The sequence below is a fragment of the Misgurnus anguillicaudatus genome, chromosome 19, assembly GCF_027580225.2.
Source record: "Misgurnus anguillicaudatus chromosome 19, ASM2758022v2, whole genome shotgun sequence".
In the NCBI taxonomy this organism is placed as follows: Eukaryota; Metazoa; Chordata; class Actinopteri; order Cypriniformes; family Cobitidae; genus Misgurnus; species Misgurnus anguillicaudatus.
In genome coordinates this window covers 51,136,089-51,163,717 of record NC_073355.2, presented here as the reverse complement: position 1 = coordinate 51,163,717, position 27,629 = coordinate 51,136,089, and the positions used below count along the sequence as shown (strand labels likewise).

At 37.8% G+C, this 27,629-nt stretch overlaps 2 protein-coding genes across 2 annotated transcripts in view; both read right to left on the bottom strand.

Moving 5' to 3' along the window:
- LOC129422944 (uncharacterized) overlaps positions 1 to 26,333 on the bottom strand; it is a 46,170-nt gene extending 19,837 nt beyond the window's left edge. The window contains exon 1 of the mRNA XM_073856541.1: positions 26,234 to 26,333. The gene's annotated coding sequence lies outside the window, so the exon portion shown is untranslated. The remainder of the gene's footprint in view (positions 1 to 26,233) is intronic.
- The window catches only part of LOC129422241 (uncharacterized), a 32,149-nt gene extending 5,802 nt beyond the window's left edge, over positions 1 to 26,347 (bottom strand). Inside the window, 2 exon segments of the mRNA XM_073856620.1 lie at positions 3,343 to 5,125; positions 26,234 to 26,347. Of these exon segments, the coding sequence (XP_073712721.1) occupies positions 3,343 to 5,123 (1,781 nt within the window). The 5' untranslated portion in view covers positions 5,124 to 5,125; positions 26,234 to 26,347.
- Between the last annotated feature and the right edge of the window lie 1,282 nt (positions 26,348 to 27,629).

Below are 27,629 nucleotides of genomic sequence, written 5' to 3'. Positions count from 1 at the left end.
GGGGTAAGCAATTTTTTTGACTTTTTCTTGAATTTAGTGTTTAAAAAAAATGTTACGAATTTTTTGCTTACCCCATTGGCAAATATTTTGCTTGTTTTATGCACAAAATCACTTACATTTGGTATTTTTGGTCTAAAAACTAGACTTATTTTTTTAGATCATTTTGCTCATCAAGAAAATACATCTTAATTTAAGACTTTTTAGATATTTTTACTGAAAGTAAGACAAAAATACAATTTTTTTTTGCAGTGTATGACAGGTTTTGTGGTCCGTTGTATGGTTATGGTGTGTTTTCTTTTACATATGTAATTAATTTCATTGTAATCATTGACTAAAACATGCTGTTGTTTTTTACAGTATGGTGCTTTGGCACTGTTCGGTTGAGCTGGTGTTGCAGGGACTGTTACATGTGCCGTCGACATTGTTGAGGGTTTAATGCTGCTGAGTATTTTTGTGTTGTTGACCAGCCTACACTATGCCCATTTTTGATGCGCCATTATTCTATAGTAAAAGAAAGTTAAATATATATTTTTCCTATAAATATATTTATTCTATTTAAGGTATATGCAGTGATTTTACTTTTGAAGACTCAAAAATCTTTACCTCTATTCTTCTCAAAACTGAGCTTGCTTATTCTATCAACTTTAAACATGTTGCTCATTCCAAATCATTTTGCCAGCATTTATCATTTAAGTCTCCTCACATTCATTCTTCTAGGTGCTTCACACTCCTCATTGATAGATGAGCCATTAGGGTGTTGCAGGCGTGAATCACATCAATATTCATGACCATTACACTCCCTTGCATACATTATTGCCTTTGCACAACAAAAGTGTCTTGCAAAATTAAATTGTATTATTGTTTCATGTGAATGAGTGGGTAAAATGGATTTTCTTTAGCAAATTCTCAACTCTACAAGATGCAGTACTCACAAGTCTTGTGAACAAATGTTTATTATGGATGCAATAATTTATTATCTCATGGATTTTGGTTTATTTTCCCCTCATGTTTCTCAATGCCAATTTTCTGTTCTTATGATGTCAGACACTTAGGCCTGCTTTCACAGACAAGACCTAGCAGGACAGGCTTTAGTTAAATTAAGAAGTTTAAGCATCTTTTATGAACATGTCTTAAAAAAGTTTCACTGACAGAGTGTAAAGCATTTATTTGTCTCAAAAAACACCAGTACCATATTTTTCTAAGTTAAGAGAGCTCAAACTTGTGTTTAGGACTAGCCTTAAGCCTTGTCTGTGAAACCTGTGGCCGGTTGCATAAACAAAGCATTTGACTGCATCTTAAAAATGATTCTGACTAACTAGCAATTAGTTAGGGCTAATCAATCTTATTATTTGGATTTAAATTAGACCAATCTATCTTTCTATATAACATACTTAAAACAGATATGATCAGTCTTGAAGAAAAAAATGCATGACTAACTTTAGTCTTAAAGTTTTATGCAACCGGCCACTGGGGTTTAATTAATTAAAGCTTCATCATCCCTCAAACACCAAACATGAAGATTGAAAAATAGACACCAACCTATTTGTTCCTCAGTATCTTCATTCTTTATTCTACATGGTTGTGGATCTGTCATCTTCTCAAGCTCCTCTTTCAACAGCATCAACATTATGTCGAGACGGTCACATTTTAAACCATACGTTTTCTACACAGAAGAGGTTAACTGCACATTACCGTACTGGGGTTTGGAAATGTGAGCGTTTCTTACACATTTTTTTTATTCCTCAGCCAAATGCAGCAGCAACATCAAAACTCTTGAGCTATCAGACGCTGATGGCGACTGCGCTGTATGCAGCGCCTGCCGCCAGAATAAAGTAATGTAACACGATCAAAACTATGAAAGTTTAGAGAGGACATACAGTTATTTTTGTTTGCTTGTTTTCTCGTGATCACAACTTAATTTCTCATTATCTAGATAACAAAAGTTGTTTTCTCATTATCCTGACATGATAATCCAAATGTCATAATGTAATTTCCTGTCTATAATATTTAGTGTATTTTGAAGTGGACTGCTAATGCATATGAGTTGGGGTCTTCACCGTTACCACACGTGTAGCTATAATGTGTAGCGATAGACTTAATAAATAAATAAAGTTGGACGGTTCATGTTCGTGAATTTAGGGACCATCTCTTAAGTAATACTGTACACGTTTCTATCTTCAATAGTATTTAACAGTTTATTTAAATAATTATCAAAAATCTAAAAAGTGTGCATTATAACCGCATAAACACGTTGGTTTTGTGACTGTTTGTTGACTAAGTCATTCCATTTAAATGCTGTTAAAAGTAGAAACGTGTATATTATGGAGTAACTTAAAGACGGTCCCTAAATTCACCACTGTAAAACTGTAAATATTGACAAATCTATTTCAGCTTGAGCGAATCTCTGATCCAAGTAAAATCTAATTTGTTCATCCATGCTAATTTAGCAAAATATGCTTTTGCTGTTTACAAACAAAACAACACGTTCTATCGAAAATACGTAAGCTTTAATCACATCTCAAGAACACAACGTTTGTTATGTCGAGATCACAAGAAAACAACTTTTGTTATCTCGAGAAAACGAGAAATTAAGTCGTGATCACGAGAAAACAAGCAAAAAATCTCTGAAAAGTGACAAAGATGCAGCACAGAATTGATAATGTTGTGCATATTAAACAGATTAAAAGACAAGTAACAGATTAATAGACGCTTCTTTGATTTTGAGGTTGCAAAATACATTTGGCTCAAAAACCCGAGCACGTGCCCCCTCACTTTGAATGGGCATGACGCCTCTGCAAGGTGGCGAAATGGAGTGCCGTTACACCGCGGGTGTTCATTATTTTCTTTAAATTCTACAAAGAATTATACAATTTCTAGATATTTTTACTGAAAACAAGACAAAAATACTAAGAAAGAAAGTCATTGTAGAATTTATTTACCCAGAAATCTTTTCAATGAGATTCAAATCTTTTACCACCGTGTTATGTAAAGGTAATGCAGTCTATGGTACACAAATGGTTAACAGACCTCGTTTTCTGCAATGAGTCCCGCCTCACATTGCTTTATGATTGGTTTTGTCTTTGTCTGAGGTTTCTCTTCCATGTGAATTGAAATTTTCCTTGTGTTTTGTAAGGTCGCTTTTAACTCTGAAACTCTTTCCACACAGATGACATGTGAACGGTTTCTCTCCAGTGTGAATTCTTGTGTGTGTCTTAAGTCCACGTTTATCACTGAAACTCTTTCCACACTGAAGACATGCATGAGGTTTCTCTCCAGTGTGAATTTTCATGTGTGCTGTAAGGTTGTGCTTAAATCTGAAACTTTTTTTTACACTCATGACATGTGAACGGTTTCTCTCCAGTGTGAATTTTCATGTGTATTGTAAGGTTGTATTTACATCTGAAACTTTTTTTACACTCATGACATGTGAACGGTTTCTCTCCGGTGTGAATTTTTGTGTGTGTCTTAAGAGCGCCTTCACTTGTAAAACTCTTTTCACACTGAGAGCATATGTAAGGTCTCTCTCCAGTATGATATCTCAGGTGAATCTCAAGTCCACTTTTATGACTGAAACTCTTTCCACACTGAAGACATGCGTGAGGTTTCTCTCCAGTGTGAATTTTCATGTGCTTGGTAAGGTTGTGCTTAAATCTGAAACTTTTTTTACACTCATGACATGTGAACGGTTTCTCTCTGGTGTGAATTTTTGTGTGTGTCTTAAGAGCGCCTTCACTTGTAAATCTCTTTTCACACTGAGAGCATCTGTAAGGTTTCTCTCCAGTATGATATCTCATGTGAAACTCAAGTCCACTTTTATTACAGAAACTCTTTCCACACTGAAGACATGCGTGAGGTTTCTCTCCAGTGTGAATTTTCATGTGTCTTGTAAGGTTCTTTTTGAATCTGAAACTTTTTTTACACTTATGGCATGTGAACGGTTTCTCTCCAGTGTGGATTCTTGTGTGAGTCTCAAGTCCACTTTTATCTATGAAACTCTTTTCACACTGAATACATGCGTGAGGTTTCTCTTCCATGTGAATTTTCATGTGTCTTGTAAAGTTGTTTTTACATCTGAAACTTTTTTTACACTCCTGGCATGTGAACGGTTTCTCTCCAGTGTGGATTCTTGTGTGAGTCTCAAGTCCACTTTTATCTATGAAACTCTTTTCACACTGAATACATGCGTGAGGTTTCTCTTCCATGTGAATTTTCATGTGTCTTGTAAAGTTGTTTTTACATCTGAAACTTTTTTTACACTGATGACATGTGAACGGTTTCTCTCCAGTGTGGATTCTTGTGTGAGTCTCAAGTCCACTTTTATCTATGAAACTCTTTTCACACTGAATACATGCGTGAGGTTTCTCTTCCATGTGAATTTTCATGTGTCTTGTAAGGTTGCTTTTAATGTTAAAACTTTTTTTACACTGATGACATGTGAACGGTTTTTCTCCAGTGTGAATCCTCATGTGAATATCAAGTCCACTTTTATCTCCGAAACACTTTCCACACAGATGACACGTGTAAGGTTTCTCTCCACTGTGAAATCTTACGTGTATCTTAAGTTGACTTTTATCTGGAAAACTCTTTTCACAATGCTGGCAGGCGTGTGGCTTTTCCTCCCTGTGAGCTTTCTTGTGCCGGCTAAGGCACGACTGAAAGGTGAAATTCTTTCCACACTGTTGACATCTGTAAGGTTTCTCTCCAGTGTGAATTCTTTCATGTATCTTAAGGTTACTTTCAACAGAGAAACTCTTTCCACATTGTTGACAAGTGTAAGGTTTCTCTCCAGTGTGAATCCTCATGTGTGCTTTAAGTTTAGGATTTGTTCTGAAACTCTTTCCACACTGTTGACATGTGTAAGGTTTCTTCTCGCTGTGAATCCTCATGTGTTCTTTAAGGTGAGCTTTTGTTCTGAAACTCTTTCCACATTGTTGACATGTTAAGTGTTTCTCCTCACTGTGAGTCCTCTTGTGATCTTCAGGGCGTTCATCTTCACTGAAACTATTTTCACACTTTATGTCTTCTGTCTTCAGAGTTTCTTTCTGTGAAACATTATGGTTTATTTTTACAATCTGATGTTTCTCATCCACTTCAGCTTGACTCTCCTCTTTCACTTCCATCATATCTAAAATAAAGACAGTAAATAGTTCATATTGATAAATCAGAGTGACAAAACACATTTGAGATGTCATGTTATTTTTAATGTGAAGCACAGACGTCGTTAGGAACTTTTAAGGGGGCTTTAGCCGCCTCAAAATTCTTCTCAGCCCCCTTAAAGTTTTGCTATGTTAGCTTCATAAACTGTACAGGGTTTTTGTGATCGTTTCAGTCCCCTTTAAATTTCATTTGAAAACAGCAGCAGGGCAGACTTCGGCTCTTTCCCATCTGCGACTTTCAGCACATTCAGCCCATCTATGCAATACAGTGGAATACTCCAATAAGGTGCCATAGCTAGAGGGTTGTCTGGGGTGTCCAAATTTAATACGTTACTTTCACTCCCTCCAATAATTAATTTTCTGTTAATCGATGTGTTAATTTCGACGTGCTGCAGCACAGCACATTGTTAAAAACAAATATTACGTAAATATTAACGTACATTGCACATTTTACATAATAATTTCATAGTAGGCTGGATTAGGGGCTAATCACATCAAATGCGCTTTAAACGCTTGGAAACGCAAGGAGCGACGGACTGCCTTTTTTAAAAAAAAAAGAGCAGTGCGACACAGCTTTTTATATTGCTAAGCAACCCCCGAGTCAGCTGTCTTGTCAATCAAATATTCAAGTGTGAACGCTCTTTTGCTGTTAACTGTCATATTAGCAGAAACTTTAAAAAGAGGGCGCTTGGTCTGACCTTGTTTGAGGGTGAGAGGAGCTTGAACAAGCAGGAGAGAGTGAGCAAGTGGAGTCCGGTTCTTCAAAGCAACTGTAAACTTCCCTCACCACAACGTAAGGCCCGCCTCTCCCCTCATTCGATTGGACAATGAAAAGATGTCGGGCGCTTCTCCGCTCTCACAGCGCTCCTTCAAAAGCGTGTGCTGCGGCAAAAACCGCAAGGCGTTCGGCACGCATTAACCAGAGCCGGACAGTAACGGAGTACATTTACTTGAATACAGTACTTAAGTACAATTTTGAGGGATCTGTACTTTACTCGAGTATTATTTTTGGGGAGTACTCATGACTTTACTCAAGTACATTTGAGAGGCAAATATTGTACTCTTTACTCCACTACATTTCTATCCACAACCGTGAATACCCGTTACTTCTTCTAAAAAAAAAGAAAAATCTCAGAAACCCTCGATTTGTTGTTTCCCTTTTCTCAAACGTGATTGGATTGTGCAGGCGCCACTGATTGGGACAGCCTATCAGCTATCATCTTCAGCTTTCCGCAACAGTCCCAATAGTCAGATTTAGATAAGAGAAGAAATCATGGACGAAACAATGGATGAAGACACAGCAGGTCCATCCTGGGAATGTGACAACCCGTGGCTCCACCTTGCCAGACTATTTTAATTTTCTAAACAAGTTAATGATAGTTTTCGCTTTAAGTGTTTGCTGTGTTTACCAAAACAGAGCTTCATCACCGCTTATGATCACTGGTGATCCCGGATTATTGTTGTTCAAAATTCATTACTCTTCAAAACATCACACTCTTACTTGATCTGGACAAACTCAGCATCACAAGACAGGTTTAAAACTCCAGCTTGGACATTTGACCACTGTTTATGATTAAACTGGTTTGCAGTGACATTCATTTCTTAATTTATGCCAGGAGTGCAAAATAATTAATCTGTAACGTTCGTTATTTTGAATAGAAATCATCAAACATTCATTCTCGTCTTCTCTGGTTTATTTGTATTCAAATACATAAAATATACAGAATCCGCCAGGGCTATTAGTACAATGGTGCGCATATTTGAAGAAATAATGAATAATTATCACATGTTAGTAAAATATTTAGTCTTACAGAATAAGATTTCTATTCATTTTCCACTGAATTATGCGATCTGAAGAGCTCAAAGAGCGAACGGAGTGAGATGTGTGTCTCCTCTTCCTGATTCGTGTCAGATTTTACGTCAGAGCTCTATCATTTGCTGTACAGCTGTCAATCATCCCACGTGGTTTAATGTGCACTGTGGCAGTAGTAATGCAAAATTAAAAAATGTACTCTTGTACTCTTGATACTCAAGTACTTTTAAAAACAAGTACTTTTTACTTTTACTTGAGTAGACATCTGACTGCAGTACTTTTACTTGTACTTGAGTAAAATTTAGCAAGGGGTAACTGTACTCTTACTCAAGTAATGAACCTGTGTACTCTGTCCGCCTCTGGCATTAACAGCGTGCAAACGTTCCCTGCCCATAGAATATCATTCAAAAACTGCAACTGCCATAAACGCTTTTGGTGTGATCAGCCCCTTAGGGTGCATAATATTTGTATTTCTGTGTGGACTGAATAAGGTCTATGCTTATAGATTGGGCTTTCTTTTTCTTTTTGTACTGTTTTACAGCAGAAATCAACGGCATTCTTTTATTCTTGAAGTGATCTTTTTACTGTGTTGATGAGATTAACTGTGTTGGACTGTGTGCGGCACGGCGCTTCCTACCCAACAATAGCGCCCTTGCACAGAGCTAAATGAGTTTATGTTCGTGTCTTCTATGTTTAAAGACAAAATACACATTAACATAGTAAACAATACATAGTAGTATCATAGTAAACAATTGATTATCTTAAACTTTTTATTGCATTCGGTCTTATAGGCCTACCTGTTGAAGTCTCTATCATTAAAGTTAACTAAATAAGAAAACAAGAAATTCTGCACTTTATAACAAAGATAAATCCAAATTGATCTTAAATAACCTCAATTACTTTTTAGCCAAAAGTATTAAATTTAAGTTGTATCATGGACAGAGGTGTAAAAAAATGTCTGAAAGCCATACCTGAGTAAAAGTACAGATACCTTACTGTAAAAATTACTCCACAACAAGTTACAAGTCACAAGTAACCCAATTTAAAAGTATTAAAGTATGCACTAGTCCTCAACACAAAGAGATACTGTAGGTCAGTGAAAAACAAGAAAAGTTTATTTATGAGGTTTTACTTCCTAATATAGAAAAGAAATCAAACACCTCCATATTTCGACATGGCAGAACAAACACAGATTAAAGATAATCATAGTCTTTTGACTAAAATTTTATTTAGTTTTAGTCATCTGAATTGATTTAGTTTTAGTCTAGTTTTAATCAACTAAATGCCATGAGATTTTAGTCAAACAAATCTACATTAAATTGAATTTAAACCCATTTAATTTTAGTCTAGTGTCATCATTGTGTACTTGAATGTACCATGCTGACAAATATGTAGCATAACTGTTGTGATAAAATATTCTTATATAGGCCTATCCTAAAAAAGTTATAATCTTAATATTTCAAAAATTCCAGTATAAGAGTCAGTGGTTTGTTACAGTTAATATACAGTAACAGAAATATGAATCATATTGAAAATGTGAAGTTGTTCATTTGAAAGATTAATTGAAAACATGTAGTACGTAACACCACTATCTCACATTAAGTGCACTACATTTCTTCAGTCATGCATCCCTCTTTACAACAAATACATTACAGCATACTTGATTAAATGTGAGGACAGTGACATTGTACACTTATTATCAATCTTATAATGTACTTAAGTTACTCAGGCAATCAGTAAATGACATCGCTGGTTTATTTTGACTTATATAGTAAGTTTTATCAAGTTATGTACCAGCTCAGGTTAGCTGATAAAGTAGCATCAGAGTAACGTTATATAAACATTTGTGCTTGCCTTTGATTTGCGGGATGACCCTCGTGCAATGATTGTAGCATCACAAGTTTAACAAAGGGTCCCTTGACAGAATCAAATGTGATATGCATCCATATGTTTGCTCTTTATCTCTTCTCTCAGACCAGGCGCAAACTTTTCCCGCCAAGTTTTTACCTCTGCCCTGTGTTTTATATTTTGCGCTACGGTGGCTCAATGCAAGCCGTTCAGCGTTTGACATCAAAGTACCACGAGACCAGACTTCTCCATATACATTTGATTCGCTCTCGCAGTACTTTGATTTCATACAATTGCCCTGCGGAGCACCCACATGAAATCCCTCAGTTGTGTGTATATATATATAAATTTATTCTATTATACTCTCATTGGGGAGCTGAGTCCCCCTAAAATTAAAATCCTAGAATCACCCTTGATGTGAAGTAAATTATGTCATTTCTATTTTTGTATTACTTTTTTCTTGGCTAAGGCTTTTTCTTGTCTTGGATCTCTTTTTTTAAAAAGTAACTCAAATATTAATAAGTACGTTTATATTGTAATGCGTTACCTTACTCGTTGCTTCCAAAAAAGTAAAATTATTACGTAATGCACGTTATGCGTTACCCCCAACACTGACCACCAAACCTTGAATTCTATCGTTTTGTCAACTTGTTTTTTTCCAGTTTGGACTAGAGTTGGGCATCGTTTCAAATTTATCGATTCCGATTCCAAATCGATTCACTTATCAGATCCGATTCCTAACAAATCTTAGTTTTGAAGTAGTGAAAATGCAATAAAATTCAAGCCTTTTAGATCATAAATACTTATTTTTTTGCCATTATTAACAAGTAAACACAAAACAGAGGCTATATAAAACCTTTTTATAAGCTGCAAAACTTTTAAACAAACATGGCTAGGCTAGCTCAAAAGGAATTTTCAATCATTTTTCTTCATAACGTAACACTTACCTAAATAATGGCGATGTAGCATGTGCTGGCAGCAACTAATGAAGAGCACTCAGCAGAGTCGACACTCATGCGCAACACATCAAACAAAGTGCATTCTTTTAATTCGATAAGATGAACCAACCGCAGATGCTTTGCCATATAGCTGGTGGCACCCATCTTACAACATAATAGTTTGTCACAATAATTACACTTTGCTTTGTCTTTTTCTGATTTTGCAAAATGCAGTCATACCTTAGAGTGCCTTCTACAAGGGTCAATCGTGTGAACTGACTTTTAGTATTCGAGCGGGCAGTCCTACCGGACAGTGCAGTTGAGTTAAAAATTATGTGGGCGTGCGTTCTGGAATTGTTAATTGAAACTGAAATTCAAATCCCATGCCTAGTTACAACATGTTTTGAATTTCTTTTTTGATCGAATTAATCATATAATTAGGTATTGTTTAGAAATAGTGAAAACTGGTATCTTCTTATAAGCACCTTTTGTACTATTGCCTCCCTATGACACATAGCTTTTATTATTTTCTAATCTTTATAAGTCGCTTTGGACAAAAGTGTTTGCTAAATGCCTAAATGTAAATGAAATGCAGAGTTGATCATCATGGGCATTGTTAAGACCTCGTAACTTAGCCTTGGCCACCCCATTTAATTCCAGCTGCCACTGTTCATATGTAGGTCTAACCTTACACTTTATTCAAACTATTTTTTTATAATAAATAATTATATATAAAGATTGAAAAATAGACACCAACCTATTTGTTCCTCAGTATCTTCATTCTTTATTCTGCATGGTTGTGTATCTGTCATCTTCTCAAGCTCCTCTTTCACCAGCATCAACATTATGTCATGAAGATTTCAGTTGTCAAACATGGAGTGATTTCTTTGTGTGTTTCACTCCAGCATTTATTGGTGGATTGTTGTAGGAGGAGCTTCACTGAAGGTCTCAATCACTTTCACTCTATGGGTGTGCTGGAGATAAAAAAAGAGGCATCCAAATGTTTGAACTCTGTTCCTTAGCGTTATTATTCAAAAGCAGCATTCAAAAGTACAGATGACTGAAACCATGACCTAAACCTTATGTGGCAGTTGTGCCTGCAGAGTTATATCTGCATATGAAACATGTCTGTGATCAGTGCATCTATTTCAGTGCAAATGCTGCACTGTGTCTGTAACTACAGAGAGTGCTCGTCTGAATGAAACACAAACAGTCCGAGCAAACAATACATAAATAGCCTATACAAAAAGTTTGCGATGTCCTTGACGGCAATGTGGACAGGATGAGCAAAAGTTTTACAATAAAGAAAGCTTCAGTACCTAAGGTTGTTGCAGTAGCGGACCAGCTCACTAGGGCTGCAGCTATCGATTATTTTTGTAATCGATTAATCTAGCACTTAATCGATCGATTAATCAAATAATTTTTGTGTGTGTTTTTAAACATCCAAAACAAATTATGCATAACGAAAATGATGTGTCTGTAAAATTATCAAGCATTTGGCGTTTATTTCTTAAGCCTATTTATTGCAGTTTTTACCCATTTAGTGTGCCAATGCCAACAATTAAGCAATTTAATTTATTAATATGCACAACAGGTTTCATGCTGTAATCTAGCCCTGACATCAAAGAAAATATCTGGTTTATGTAGCTTTCTACACCTGCAGCCTTTACAATTAGGCTAATAACAAATAATATATAATTTCTGGTGTGAGCATATTTGCTATGGTAACCTAGCAACCTGTGTGTGTGTGTGTGTGTGTGTGTGTGTGTTTGTGTGCACGCATGCTGTGCGTCAGGAAGAGTGACGCTTCAGTCAGACCAGTTGCTTTATTGCAGTTTTGTACCTCAGAAATACATACATTCATTTTCAATAGAACACTGCATTTGGCTTGCATCACTTGCATTGCGGTGCATTTAGGGGGGAAAAAATGCGTCACAACATCAAGTCCCGGTGTATACAGTGAATGCATGCTGAAATGATTGTTGCGTGGCTACTTAAAGTTTAAGCATATGTGGTGCATTGCTGCAATTGGTCTGACTGTCGCGTGAGAGAGATGAGGGTGTATGCATGCGCGCGTGCGTGCGTGCTCGCGTGTGTGTGTGTGAAGGGGTTCTTTTTGATACTCTCTTGCAATTGAACATGAATATGTTTACTACTTAAAAACATCAAAGCTAAACATCATATCTAGTCAAACCGCATAACGAAATCGCTACAAATACAGTATGGGATTAAAATCAGCGAACATCAATAGGATTAGGCTACGTTACCTTGTTTCAGTGACGCTTTGGTAAAACAGCAGTGGATGTTGTCGGTTCAGATGCTGAATATAATGTAATGATAAGAATGTAATGATCCCAAACTTTAGACATTCTCTGCCGTTTATGGACATCTTTTCTCTCCGCCAACGCGCCAAATAAATTCAAAATGTATCACAAGCTATCGTGTACTTCCTGAACATTGAACAACGGTCCATGTGAATCAGATCTCTGCGCGTCTAGTGGGCGAATTTTTGTATCTATGAATCTTTCAGCCCTACAACTCACCAATCTGGCATTCTGCCTCTAGGAGGCTGTTTAGACTTGGCATTCACAGGCGTTTTCATCGATCGGATCACAAGTGGATGATGTTAATGCCAGGTGTAAACGGTGTTCAAAACGTTTTGAGCTCGTCCACTTTCAACCACATTCAGAGGTGGTCGAAACCCCTTTCGATCGGATTGCTTTTGTAGTGTAAACGCACATGTGCTTGAATGTGTTCGAACAGCGACCGCCTTCTCTCCGCCCATTTATCTAATCTGAGGTACTAAAACACAAGTTTTACGTCTTTTCTGACTTCTGGCGTGAACAGACGGTGAACAGTGCTATTTTTAGCCTTTCATTGATAAAACTAAAGCGTCTGATCTCCGTAGTTTCGTTTTAAAAGAATGTGAAAGTTGCGCGATACTATTTCATCAATTGTCCTGAAAATTCAAAGAAAGCTCTAACATATACATGTACAAAACAATGTGCAGCATGTTTACTTACTAGATAAGCAGCGGACTCCGACATAATATTAGTTTGTGTCTTTATAAACTCATAATTACTCCCGTTTGCGTTTGAATGACAGCAGAGAAACTCGCCCACTGGGCTTCTTCCTGACTTTAAAGATTGACAAAAGCACGAGTCAATGGCGTTCGAGTAAAACCTGTGAGAGAGCATATGATTGGCTCATCGTTCTGAACGAATATGCCCTTCACTAAACGAGTAGCTGTTTTGAGAGAGTGATCACTGAATGACTGGATCTCATGAAATGAATGATAGGGAGTCACATACAGAAAGCGGACAATGCAGACAATCTTATAAAAATGAATCATGTGGTTTTATTTTAGTAATGTTACAGTAGTCATGTTTTGTCAGAAGGTGAAACTCTCTCCACACTGGTGGTTAATGGTCTCTCTCCAGTGTGAATCCTCATGTGTGTGTTAAGTTTACATTTATGTCTAAAACTCTTTGCACAGTGATGACAAGTGAACGGTTTCTCTCCAGAGTGAATTGTCACATGTGACTGAAGACACCTTTTGCTTGAAAAACTCTTTTCACAATGAGGGCATATGTAAGGTTTCTCTCCAGTGTGACTTCTCATGTGAATCTCAAATCCAAGTTTATCACCGAAACTCTTTTCACACTGAAGACATGCGTGAGGTTTCTTTTCACTGTGAGTTATCATGTGTCTCTTAAGGTTGCTCAGCGTACCGAAACTCTTTTTACACTGAAGACACATGTAAGGTTTCTCTCCAGTGTGACATTTTATGTGAATTTCAAGCCCACTTTTATTACTGAAACTCTTTTCACACTGAAGACACATGTAAGGTTTCTCTCCAGTGTGACTTCTTATGTGAGTTTCAAGCCCACTTTTATTACTGAAACTCTTTTCACACTGAAGACATGCGTGAGGTTTCTTTTCACTGTGAGTTATCATGTGAGACTTAAGGAGATGCTTTTTACTGAAACTCTTTCCACACTGATGACACACATGAGGTTTTTCTCCTTTGTGAATTGTCATGTGGTTTATCAGGCAACTCTTACTTCTGAAACATTTTCCACACTCATGGCAAGTAAACGGTTTCTCTCCAGTGTGAATTCTTGTGTGGTCCTTAAGGCTACTTTCAACTCTGAAACTCTTTCCACAAAGATGACAAGTGAATGGTTTCTCTCCAGTGTGAGTTTTCATGTGTGACTTAAGTTGACTTTTATCTGGGAACCTCTTGTCACAAAGATGGCATGCGTGTGACTCCCCAGTGAGAGTTTTCTTGTGCCGGCTTAGGTTTGATTGAAAGGTGAAACTCTTTCCACACTCATGGCACGTAAATGCTTTCTCTCCAGTGTGAATCCTCATGTGTGCTTTAATGTGAGCTTTTGTTCTTAAACTCTTTCCACACAGATGACAAGTGAAAGGTTCCCCCCCCCTGTGAGTTTCCTTGTGCCGAATAAAGGCTGATTGAAAGGTGAAACTCCTTTCACACAGCTGACAAGTGTAAGGTTTCTCTCCAGTGTGAGTTTTCATGTGTATCTTAAGTTGACTTCTATCTGGGAAACTCTTGTCACAGTGATGGCACGCGTGTGGCTTTTCCCCACTGTGAGTTTTCATGTGCTGGCTAAGGCTCAATTGAGAGGTGAAACTCTTTCCACATTGTTGACAAGTGACCGTTTTTTCTCCGGTGTGAAGTGTCATGTGTCTCTTAAGAGTGTCTTCACTTGTGAAACTCTTTCCACATTGATGACATGTGAATGGTCTCTCTCCAGTGTGAACTCTAATGTGTGTCTTAAGTTTACTTTTATCTGTGAAACTCTTGTCACAATGCTGGCACGCGTGTGGCTTTTCCCCACTGTGAGTTTTCTTGTGCCGGCTAAGGTTCGTCTGAAAGTTGAAACTTATTCCACACTGTTGACATGTGTAAGGTTTCTCTCCAGTGTGAGTTATCATGTGTTCCTTAAGTTTACTTTTATCTGTGAAACTCTTGTCACAATGCTGGCACGCGTGTGGCTTTTCCCCACTGTGAGTTTTCTTGTGCCGGCTAAGGTTCGTCTGAAAGGTGAAACTTATTCCACACTGTTGACATACGTAAGGTTTCTCTCTAGTGTGAGTTATCATGTGATCTTCAGGGCGTTCATCTTCACTGAAACTATTTTCACACTTTATGTCTTCTGTCTTCAGAGTTTCTTTCTGTGAAACATTATGATGTATTTTTACAATCTGATGTTTCTCATCCACTTCAGCTTGACTCTCCTCTTTCACTTCCATTATATCTGAAATAAAGAAAGTAAGTAATTTGTATTGATAAACCACAGTAACAAAACACATTTGAGATTGTCATATATCCACATTACAGTGTTGGGCAATAGCGTCTCTACAATTAGCGGAGCTACTAGTTTAACTAAATTTTTCAGTAGCTTGGCGGTAGCTTCACTAGTTCACTGAATCAAATAGGTTTTCAGTAGCGAAGCTCTTTTTTGACCAAGTAGTGCAGTAGCTTCCACATAAGCTAAAATTTCACAAACATTTCTGAATTTGGGAATAAGCGTGTCCTGTTTTGAATCAAATCAGCATTCCTTCATAAAAACCATTCCCACCCGCATAGAGCTATTCTACCTCTTATTGGGTAATGTCACTGACATCATCAGTTTGATTAGTATGTTTAATACAGTCAGGGTCAGGTCAGGGCCAATCGGGGTCAAAGGGAAGGCGGGAGTTGCTTTGTGTCTCGCTTTAAAAAGATGGTGAAGGCAGCTCCAGCTCCACATCCAACTCAAAAAGTTTCAGAGCTGAAACGAAGCTATGAAAAAGTACTGACAAGATTAAACCAACTGCACTATTTGTTGTCGAGTACTGTCTGAGGCGATCGCTGGTTTGTCAGATGTGCGACAGCAATCACATAATGCATCAGGAAAGCAACAGTCCCGCAATGCTTTTATAGAAGCACCGTCTCACAATTCAAGCATCTCTCTGTCATAAAAAAGTACATTAAATCTGTCAACCCGTCTTTCGGATGAGATGTTAAAACGAGGTCCTGACTCTCTGTGGTCGTTAAAAATCCCAGGATGTCATTCGAAAAAGAGTAGGGGTGTGCTCCGGCCAAACTTGCCCATTGGCCTACTAATCGTCCCCATACATACTAATTGGCTATATCTCTCGGTCTCATCTCCACTAATAAGCTGGTGTGTGGTGGCCGTTCTGGCACAATATGGCTGCCGTCGCATCATCCAGGTGGATGCTGCACATTGGTGGTGGTTGAGGAGATTCCCCCATTCATATGTAAAGTGCTTTGGGTGCTGCAGAAAAGCGCTACATAAATGTAACAAATTATTATTATTATTATTATGACAGGAAACATTCCTCAGAGATTTTGGTCCATATTGATATGATAGCATAGCATCACACAGTTGCTGCAGATTTGTTGGCTGCATATCCATGATGCAAATCTCCCGTTCCATATTCCCGTTCCAAAGTGTTCCAAGAAAATATCCCCCACACGATTACACCACCACCAGCCTGAACCGTTGATACAAGGTAGGTTGGACCCATGCTTTCATGTTGTTGACCCCAAATTCTGACCCTACCATCCAAATGTCGCAGCAGAAATCAAGACTGATCAGACCAGGCAAAGTTTTTCCAATTGTCTATTGTCCAATTTTGGTAAGCCTGTGCAAATTGTAGCTTTAGTTTCCTGTTCTTAGCTGTCAGGAGTGGCACCCGGTGTGGTCTTCTGCTGCTGTAGCTAGGGAAGGGCACGGATATTCGAATATTCGATCAGCAATAATAATTCGAATTTAAAAAATGCTATTCGAATGTTTGTTTGTTTTTAATGTGCCACCAAAGGGTTACGACTTATTTAATGCTTTTTCACTTCATCTATACTGTCTTTTACAGACTTAAATGTAAAATATACATGAACATTAATTTGTATGTATTTTTGACTGTTTGGCAATGCAGATTGCAGACAAATTTAAGTTTTTCCTTTTATCTCCGGGTTTGTTGGCGGCGCGCTGTATTTGGCCACTGGCTCAGCCTCAGTTAGGGCTCACGTGTTATTAAACGTGCTTTTCCGACGCCCGCATCAACACATCATGAGAGATTCGTAAGCTTTCTGTTATAAAGTCTACTTTATTTTGTTAATAACGAGACAAACACGGAAGAACTAAATGAAATGGAGAACATTTATTATATGCGGTGCTTTTTTTCGAAAATGAACCGGATAAATGCACATGGCAGTTTAAAAGCAAAGCTTTTTAATGTCGTTAAATTAAGCTAACGTTAGTAACTTTGCACAGTCAACAATAAGGCATCGAGCCAGCTTACGTTATTTGTAAAATCTTGTTCAATCCGTCTGTTGTTTTTATCGGATAACCATCATCACGGAAGAGTTTTCTCCGCAGCACCCGCATTATTGTATCTAGTCAGAAGAACGGGCTTTCACCGAAGCAGGTAGGGTAAATATGGTTTCTTTATTCACAAATACATTTCTGAACTGCCTTCATGCCGCCAAACTCATTGCCTTATGAGGCAGCGAGGTAACTGTCATTTATAAAACCTTGTACAAGCATAAATTAGAGCTGTAACCGGGCCTTAAAAGTTAGGCCCGAAATTACCGAAGCGCGACAGAATTCGGCCCGAACCTGAAAGTACATTTTGATTGACAGCTTTTTAAAAGCCTGAAACCGTCTGCAGCCTGACATTATTTAAATGTGCGCACGTACACAGCTTTTGTCAAGAATGAGTAATTTACACAGGTTTTAACATTATTTATGCATGACTAACTAGGCTACACACCACTTGGAAGTTGAAACAAAGAAATAAGTAATCTGTAACATCGTAACATCTCACTCTAAATAGGCCTATGCAATACACTATCAATAGGCCAACATGCCAATAAAAATAATTATTTCTTAACGAATTAAATAAAGATAATACATTCTGAATTAAGATGGGTATTTGGCAATAATAATATTAAGAGCTCCGTGGGATTTGCTTCGGCACTTCTCTCCATTAATGCCAACATTAGTCTATATCCTCTGTCTAAATTGTGTATTTAAGACTTAATTGATATTTAGTTATACATTGAAAAACCTTTACTGACCAAGATTAGGCTACATGTTTTTGTTGAGGAAAATTATTAAATCCACTGTATGGCTTTAGCGCGGTCCTGCGCTTACTGATAGTGCATCTAGCAGCATTCAACTTGACCGCTCATTTACTGCGCAAAGCCGGAGCGCAAGCCTGAGCCCGGCCCGAGCCCGTGTAAAATGTTAGAAATGAAGCCCGAACCAGACCCGGCGGAAAAAGAGGAACTATATTTTATGGCGTAATAGCACTTTTGGGAGTGCTTCGACTCGCCTGAAAAGTCCGCTCCCCTTCTCACTCTCATAATGGGAGAGGGAGGGTGTTACTGCGCCGAGTCGAAGTACTCCCAAAAGTGCTATTACGCCATAAAATATAGTTCCTCTTTTAAATCCGCTTAGAAAAGCGCTACGTTTTGTTTTGTGCCACCAAGCTTGCTCGTGTAACTGCTCGTCTTAAATAGGAAAAACGTTGATGTGTTTGGTCACGTCTAACTTTATCTCTAAATGGTACCATTGAATGAATGGGGCTAAGCTAAATGCTATCGAAGCGTCGCAGCGCGCTCCAGTGCTTACGTGCACGCGCACAGATGATGGAGGGATGTGTCAACGGTTCTTGGTTGGGGTGATAACATGTTTTGATGTTGAAAATGAGTAGACTATTCCTTTAAATGTTACGTTTTTTCAGGTTTGTCATGTCATTTTGAAAATGTCAGGTTTCATCGAAATATATTTTTTTTTAAATGGTTGTAAATTGTGGAAGGTGTTACGATAATGAGATGAATAATACAAACAAAAAATCTGTTAAATTAAAAATAAAAATTATTTTACAATTTCAAGTTACTGTGCATGACTATTAATAATCCATTTTTAAAAATGTGAAAATATATTAGCTTTTCTAACAGTGTTGATGTTTTCAGACTGTTGTGGTTATGAGATTTTTTAGGACTTCTTTTCGAAATTATGTTACAAAAACGGTTAGATAATAAGTAAAAGTTTGTAAATGAATTGTCCCATATACTCCAGACTTTGGTTCTAATGTCTGGTGTGAAAAAAGTTAATTTAAGCATTTTTAAGACATTTTTAAATTAAGACATTTTTAAAACCAAGTTTTTGTGAGAATCACCCTGGTAGAGAAGGAAAGAAATAATGATTTTAGTTTTCAGTTTGTTGCTGTTGATCAAATCAACCTGCATTGTCATGAATGCAATTAACACTTTGTTATACTATTCTATACATGACATACAACTTCAATGCTTTAAGGCAGTAATTCACAAGTAGGGATGCATATCAATTAATTGCGATTATTCTATAGCAGAATAAAAGTTTTTGTTTACATCATTTATGTGTGTGTACTGTATATTATAACTTTGTATAGTTAAATGCACACACATGCATGTATATATTTAAGCAATGTTTACATGTGTATATACATTTGTATATTTATGTATAATTTATATTATATATAAATATAAATACTTAATATATAAATATATTTTTTTCTTAAAATTATACATGCATGTGTGCATATTTATATATACATAATTATTATACACAGTTCACACACATATATGATGTAAACAAAAACTTTTATTCTGCTATAGATTAATCGCGATTAATTGATATGCATCCCTATTCACAAGGTTAATAAATTTGTGAATCACATGTCCTGTGTATAGTAAAAATTGTAATATAATAATCACTAAATTTTGTTATTTAAAAATAGTAACAAAGGGGGCCCCGCACAGTTTCTAGCATAGGGCCCATGATCCTGTGGTACGCCCCTGTTTGCAGCATAAGGGGCCAGTCACACCAAAAGCGTTTTAAACGCTTGCAAACGCAAGGCGCGACGCACTGCCTTTAAAAAAAAAATAACAGTGCGATGCGGCTTTTCATATTGCTAAGCAACCACCGAGTCGGCTGTCTTGTCAATCAAATATTGAAGCGTGAGCGCTCTTTTGCTGTTAACTGTCATATTAGCAGAAACTTTAAAAAGATGGCGCTTGCTCTGACCTTGTTTGAGGGTGAGAGGTGCACAAACACGCAGGAGTGAGCGAGTGGAGTCCGGTTCTTCAAAGCAACTGTAAACTTCCCTCACCACACCATAAGGCCCGCCTCTCCACTCATTCGATTAGACAATGGAAAGACTCGAATGACGTCGGGCGCCTCTCCGCTCTCAGCGCTCCTTCAAAAACGCGTGCGCGGCAGGCGGCAAAAAAACGCAAGGCGCTCGGCGAGCATAAACAGCGCGCAAACGCGCCCTGCCATTCAAAAAAGGCGCCTGCAACTGCCATAAACGCTTTTGGTGTGACTGGCCCCTAAGAGTGATTATTGTAAACTACATTTAAGTTATAACATCATAAAGTTGAGTGCGTTAAATAACCATACGTGATCTTATGTGGCTATATTATCTGTTGCTTCAATTTAAAGCAACACTATGTAGTTTTTTACCTTTAAATAATGTCTCTAAAATTATTTCAGTGATATAACAACTTTTAACTGGACGAATTGTACTGTTGCTGCAACCTGAGCAGCCTCCTAGCTGCTACAAGCACACTCTGAAAGTGGCGGTGGAGGGTAGAGCACACAGCCCCGCCCCTCCCCCTGCCTGCTGAAGAGTGTCTTATACCAGGCACTGTTGCGCTTTTCAACCACATGGGGGAGCTGGAAGTCATTTTTTCATGGAAACTACATAGTGTTGCTTTAAAGAGTATATTTTGAGTGTGACACTCCTTCTATTAACACCAATCAATCACAAATCATCACTTTATGCATCTCCTCTTTCCCAAAAGATAAACTGATTTAAATCCGCAGCTATATACATTGTACAGAGACCAGAATTTATTAAACTTAAGAACTGGGCACTTTTATCGGGAGGAAAAGTAGAATACAGCTACTTTACAGATTTATACAGGGCAGAGCAATCTGTGCTTTTGTTCTTTTTCTCTAACAGTCAGATTTCCTGTGAATTTGTGAAAAGTTTTGATGTGTTTTGGTTAAGATGAACAAAGAGTGTTTTGGAGGCATTGTCTTTGTTGTGTTTCATTTCTTTCTATCTCTCCCTCTCTCTCTCCGCTGTTTCTCTCCAAATCCACTCAGTTTTCCGGTTGGTCCATCGAGATGTCAATCATTCCACTATATAAATGATATCACATCAACTCCACCAGTTTTACAAGGACGCCATTTCAAACGCGCATCAGTCATTGCGGCTTATGATAAAATCCTACTGTATTACATTAATTGCCTTTTGTTATTATCTACTGTTTGCTCACTTGTTATATTTGTCCCGCCTGTCTATGTCAGTTCATTCTTGTTTCACTATTAAATTTTTCCATTGTTTTGTCCTGAATGTTCTGGCATTTCATTCCCTGTAGATAGCGGGGAAAGGCGGAAGGGTAAGGTTGTCGCGCAACGTAGATTGTACACACGTAGGAAAAACATTCATTTTGTATTAGAAACACAAGGTTAGGAGTGAGTGCCACCTTTGTATGTTTTTCCTGACTTTTTGGCTACACTCTCAGAAATAAAGGTACAAAAGTTGTCACTGGGGCAGTACCCTTTCAAAAAGGTACACCTTTGTACCCAAAGAGTACATATTAGTACTTTAAACTACCAAAATGTACCTTTAAAGGTACATATTTGTACCTAAATTGTACATATTAGGACCTTTTTTAAAGGGTACTGCCCCATTGACAGATTCGTACCTTTATTTTTGACAGTGTAGCTAGTGTAGTTTAGTTAGGGCGTGTATACACATAACTTTTTCTTTAGTTAGTTTATAGGGCTTTAAAGCTCCACTGTGTACTTTTTTTGAGTTAATTCTTAGCAAAAACCTATGTGTTCTTTCAAAAGTATGTGCTCATTCATGTGTAATTACTTCCACCCGCTAATCAAAGTATTCTCGTAAGTGTAGAATCTGCTATTTAAAATACATATGGTCGAGTCGCTCGACTGGCGCATCCATGTTGTGCCTCCATCTTTGAAATACATTCGCCGACGGGGGACATTTCTGAAATTCAAGCTCCGCCTTTCGCACTTTCAGACTACACTCACGCTGGCCGCTAGCTGAAGCCTTGCATGTGTAGGCGGTATAAGTTATTAAGACAGTCTTATTTCGGAATATTAACAATTATAAAGCTGAAAATTATTCTTAGTTAATAGTAAATTGATGTAATATGCTTCTGACTAGTGAATGTAATGCTCAGTTAACTTAAATAAACCAGGCTTGATGACATATGCAGCCTATGCGACCTGCGTAGACTGAATCCTTCGGATTTTACAACAGCCAATACCGTGATGATCCCACAATCTAATGCTTTGATTTGAGGCAGATTTGAAAGCCTGTTGAAGACCTATTCTCGAGGATATTAAAACAAGACGCCAAGGAAGCGAAAAGGGGATTTAAAACGACAACGCGACAGAAAAAACAACAAGATCAAAGTCAATATTGGAGTAATGTTAGTTTTCCAAGATCATGAGGCTCAAGGGACACCGAAGTTGCATACTTTCTATCTTCTCCACAGGTAATTCAGCATATTTGTTTACATCTATACAGTCTATGGTGTAAAATCAAAGTTTTATAGTTTCTTGCCTAACTATAGCATCGTTATGCATAACAGTTGTTAGTGTAAACACGCATGTGGTTTAATGTGTTCGAACAGCCACACGCCGTCTCTACGCCCATTTATGTAATCTGAGGTACTGAGATAAATGTTTTTCATCTTTTCTGACCTCTAGCACAAACACACGGTGTACATTGGTATTTTTAGCCTTTCGTTTCATTTTAAAAGCGTGTGAAAGTTGCGTGATCTTTTTTCACTAATATCAGAGAAAGCTCTTATATACACGGACATGTAACATGTTTACTTAAAGCATAAGCATTGGACTCTGACATAATATTAGTTAGTGTCCATTTAAACCCGTCATTACTCTCGCTCATGATTAAATGACAGGAGAGGGACTCGTCCACAGACCATCCCCTCAGTAATCTGGAAAGAAGCGGTCGAAAATGGACAAAAAGAGACGGATTTAAACACCAAGTGTAAACGTAATGTCTCTCTCTCGTCCACTTGTGATCCGATCGACGAAAATACATCTTAATATCAAGTGTAACAGCCCCTGGGATATTTTTCCTCGCGTCGATGAAAAAGGAGTGTCAAAGCTACGTTTGTGGTTGGTTTTTGTATGGGATTTTAAGCGGACATATCATGAAAATCAGACTTTTTCCATGGTTAACATAAATCTGTGTGCTATGACGTATCAGAGGCAAAGGACATTGCAAATTGTTCATTATGTTTCATTGCTTTTGCTTTGTACTGGAAGCCATGTTAACCTTGGCATGACACGGCCGGGCCACCGTACGAGTTAAAACGCGCTCCGAATGGGGGGGCTAGAAAGTAATATTCAGTTGATTGTCATATAGAATTTCACAGCTAGATGGGAGTAGATCCTACACAGTGGAGCTTTAAAATAATTTGTTTTATTCTGTTTTGATTCTTTCATTGTTTTAGCACCACTCTCGTCCCTTATCCCTTGGTTCTGTGTTTTGTGTTCAATCCTTGTATATATTGTACACTTTATTCACTAATTAACATTTAATAAATCATTTCTCAGTTTACTCCCGTGTCCTGCCATCCCCTCGCACACACCCAAAAGCCTGGGTCTTAAACTTTTTCAATTTTTTTTAGTTGGGTGTGTAAGTCAACAAATCCAACCATATATTATTTTAATCACTGTCTTGTTACCTAAAACACAACACCATTTTGAAAAATAACTGATAGCTGGGATTGAAAACATTTTACACAGCGGGATTAGTTGTCACACAGTGTTACAATGAAGCCTCAGGTATACAATGATACTGAAACAAAACTGTTAGATCTGTGGCCGGTTGCATAAATCTTTAAGACTTAAAAGTTAGTCATGCATTTTTTTCTTCAAGACTGATCATAACTGTTTTAAGTATGTTACTTAGAAAGGTAGATTGGTCTAATTTAAATCCAAATAATAAGACTGATTAGCCCTAACTAATTGCTAGTTAGTCATACACATTCTTAAAGTCTTAACTTCATGGCTATGTTTATGCAACTGGCCACTGGTCTCTACACCACAGACAAAATAAAAAACGATCCATCTCCGGACGCCAGATAACGTCAGAGAATATAAGTTTACTTGTTTAACAGGCCTCTGTTAGTTAAAAGGTTGATCAATCGTTGCTAGAGTAGAGCATAAACAGAGGTGTAAGTCGAAGGTTTAGATGATAAAATAGAACAGAGTTTTATTGATGGACAGTTAGTTTCAGTTGCTTATGTCTCAATGTTCAAACCTCGTCTACCCCAGAAATACAACATGCATCGTTAAATCAAAGAGGCTGTTTACACTTGGTATTAAGATGTGTTTCCATGGATGGGATCACAAGTGGACGAGAGAGACACATTATGTTTACACCTGGTATTTAAATCCTTCTCGTGTCCACTTTCTACCGCTTCTGTCCTGAATACTGTGAGACGGTGGGCGAGTCTCTCTGCTGTCATTCAAACGTGAGTGGGAGTAATTATGAGTTTATATGGACGAGAACTAATATTATGTCAGAGTCCGCTGCTTGTTTAGCAAGTATACATGCTGCACAGTGTTTTGTACATGTATATGTTAGAGCTTTCTCTGAATTTTCAGCGCAATTGATGAAATAGGATCGCGCAAGTTTCACACGCTTTCAAAACAAAACTACGGAGAACACCCGCAGTAGTTTTATCAATGAAAGGCTAAAAATAGCGCTGTTCACCGTATGTTCACGCCAAAAGTAAAAAAAGACGTAAAACTTGTGCTTAATACCTAAGATTAGATAAATGGGCGGAGAGAAGGCGGTCGCGTGAGGCTGTTCGAACATTTTGCCACCAAAATTTGAGAGTGTGCCACTGAATTTTACATGCAGTTGCACATGTGCGACCAGTAAATTTGACCTTTATTTTGTGATTTGATACTGAATTTAAAACAGCACATTGTACTTACTGCATCTATCATCAACGTATTTATTAGTAATACAGTGTATTAGTTAGTAGAAATGTGAATATTTGTTTAGCATGTTGATTTATGGTATGTGCCCCTAAATTTTCTGGTTGCGCCCTTATAATTTTCAGTTGGGGGCCACAGTGCTCCTAGTGAAAAAAGTTAGTCTGGAGCCCTGAAAGCGATCCGATCGAAAGTGGTTTCGACTACCTCTGGATGTGGTTGAAAGTGGTCGAGAGTGGACGCGTTCAAAACGTTTTGAACACAGTTTACACCTGGCATTAACGTCGTCCACATGTGATCCGAACGACGAAAACGCATGTTCATGCCAAGTGTAAACAGCCTCAAAATTGCTCAGCTGCAACATCCCTTAGACCTTGGGCTCCCATAAACATTCTCTTTATCTATCTCTGTTTACACACAGACAGAACAGCTCTTGAAATTTCACAAATGTGAGACTGAACCACCATGAAATCAAGACATATGAAATATAGAAATATAATGAATGAATAATATAATAAAATATAGAAATATAATAATGAATGAATAAATGAAAATATAAATGATAAAAATCATAATAATGAAATTGATAATGATAAAATAATATTAAATAATCAAATAAACAATTATATATATTATAAAATGATTATGTAAATAAACGATTAAAGATAAAAAACACAATGATAAAAACATTCTGCACGTGAGGATCTAAGGTAGGATCCTTCAAAAACAATGTAAAAACTATTCATCAAAATGATAACTGTTAATACAACATCAGGGGAAATAACTCATAATTATACTTTTTTGTCTTATTTGTGCAGCCCTTTTAAAAAATCTATTTATATTCATTGATGCATATTACAAGGATGCTTAGATGAATGATCATGGTTGGATGAATGTGTGGATATTTATATAAACAATATCCACCTTTAGTATATAGACAGAATTTGATTGAATTATTTGTGTTTAAACTAAATTAACTAGCAGAATGAACCCCACCTATGGGGTAACGTTTGCGCTCCTGTCACTTTCAGTGTAATTGTAAGATAACAGTAGAAAACAAACTTTAAGTGTTCATTTGTAGCAGAGATGTGCGTGTTGATTGTGTAAAAAATAAATAATATTACTTAAATATTTTTTAAATGATAAAGCTAAAGCAAAAAAATCGTTACTTTGTCCCCCGCTCTCCCGTAACGTTACTAAATATTACGGTAAATAATAACTAAAATAAAAATTATATACAGATGCAGTTCGGGGTTAGTTTTAAAGTTGTCTGAATAGTGCACAACCTCTACGTTTTGTGTCCTCTTCAAAGTATACCGATTCATCAAAATACATGAAATAACATTGAATAATATTGGTATTATATGTGCTGGACGTTACCTGAAAGTACACAACTGTGTGAGTCAGGAGATGAATGACGCTGTCCGAGCACGAGCAGAACTGCTCCAGAGCCAACAGAGAGTCCGGGTAAGAAAACTCACTGCTAACAGTTAACGTATTAATAAATCCTGCTGACAAACCAAGTAAATAATTAAAGATGATTTAATTAGACTTTAGTGATGCTCGCTTTCAAAGCACTGCTTCATGAGGCTTCATGCGGCTTTCAACCATTCTTCTTCTTTTGGTTTAATGTCGGGTTGCGAACCAACTTTAAAGGTGCATACCGCCACCTACCGTGGTGGAGGGTGATTTACCTCTTCTATGTCCTATTATATAACCCACTATTCTTAATAAATCTCAAAATTGCATACATTTGTCATGCTGATTTTTTGGACTGTCATTTAATAAGTTGGCTATAGTAAATTCCTTGCATCCTACTGCTTGTAATTCTTAAAATCCTTCTTTCTGCCTCACACGTCTTCAAAACTTCCTGTTTGACATCACAATACATCAACAAATACCCTATACCAGGCAGGGGCAGATTTAGTGATTTGGGGGCCTAAGGCAAATCCATGTATTGGGGCCCCCTATGCCCACTTTACCTAATGCAACCCTTACTGTACTTTTCTGTTTCTCTCTCACACACACACACACACACACACACACACACACACACACACACACACACACACACACACACACACACACACTCACACACACACACACACACTCACACACACACTCACACACACACTCACACACACACTCACACACACACTCACACACACACTCACACACACACTCACACACACACTCACACACACACTCACACACACACTCACACACACACTCACACACACACTCACACACACACTCACACACACACTCACACACACACTCACACACACACACACACTCACACACACTCATACACACACACACACACACCCACACGCACTTACACTCACACACACGCACTCACACTCACGCACTCACACACACACACACACACACACACACACACACACCCACCCCCACACACACACCCACCCACACACACACTCACACACACACTCACACACACACTCACACACACACTCACACACACACTCACACACACACTCACACACACACTCACACACACACTCACACACACACTCACACACTCACACACACACTCACACACACACTCACACACACACTCACACACACACTCACACACACACTCACACACACACACACACTCACACACACTCACACTCACTCACACACTCTCTCACACACAAACACACACACACACTCACACTCACACTCACACTCACACTCACACGCACACGCACACGCACACTCACACACACACACACACTCACACGCACACCCACACACACACACACGC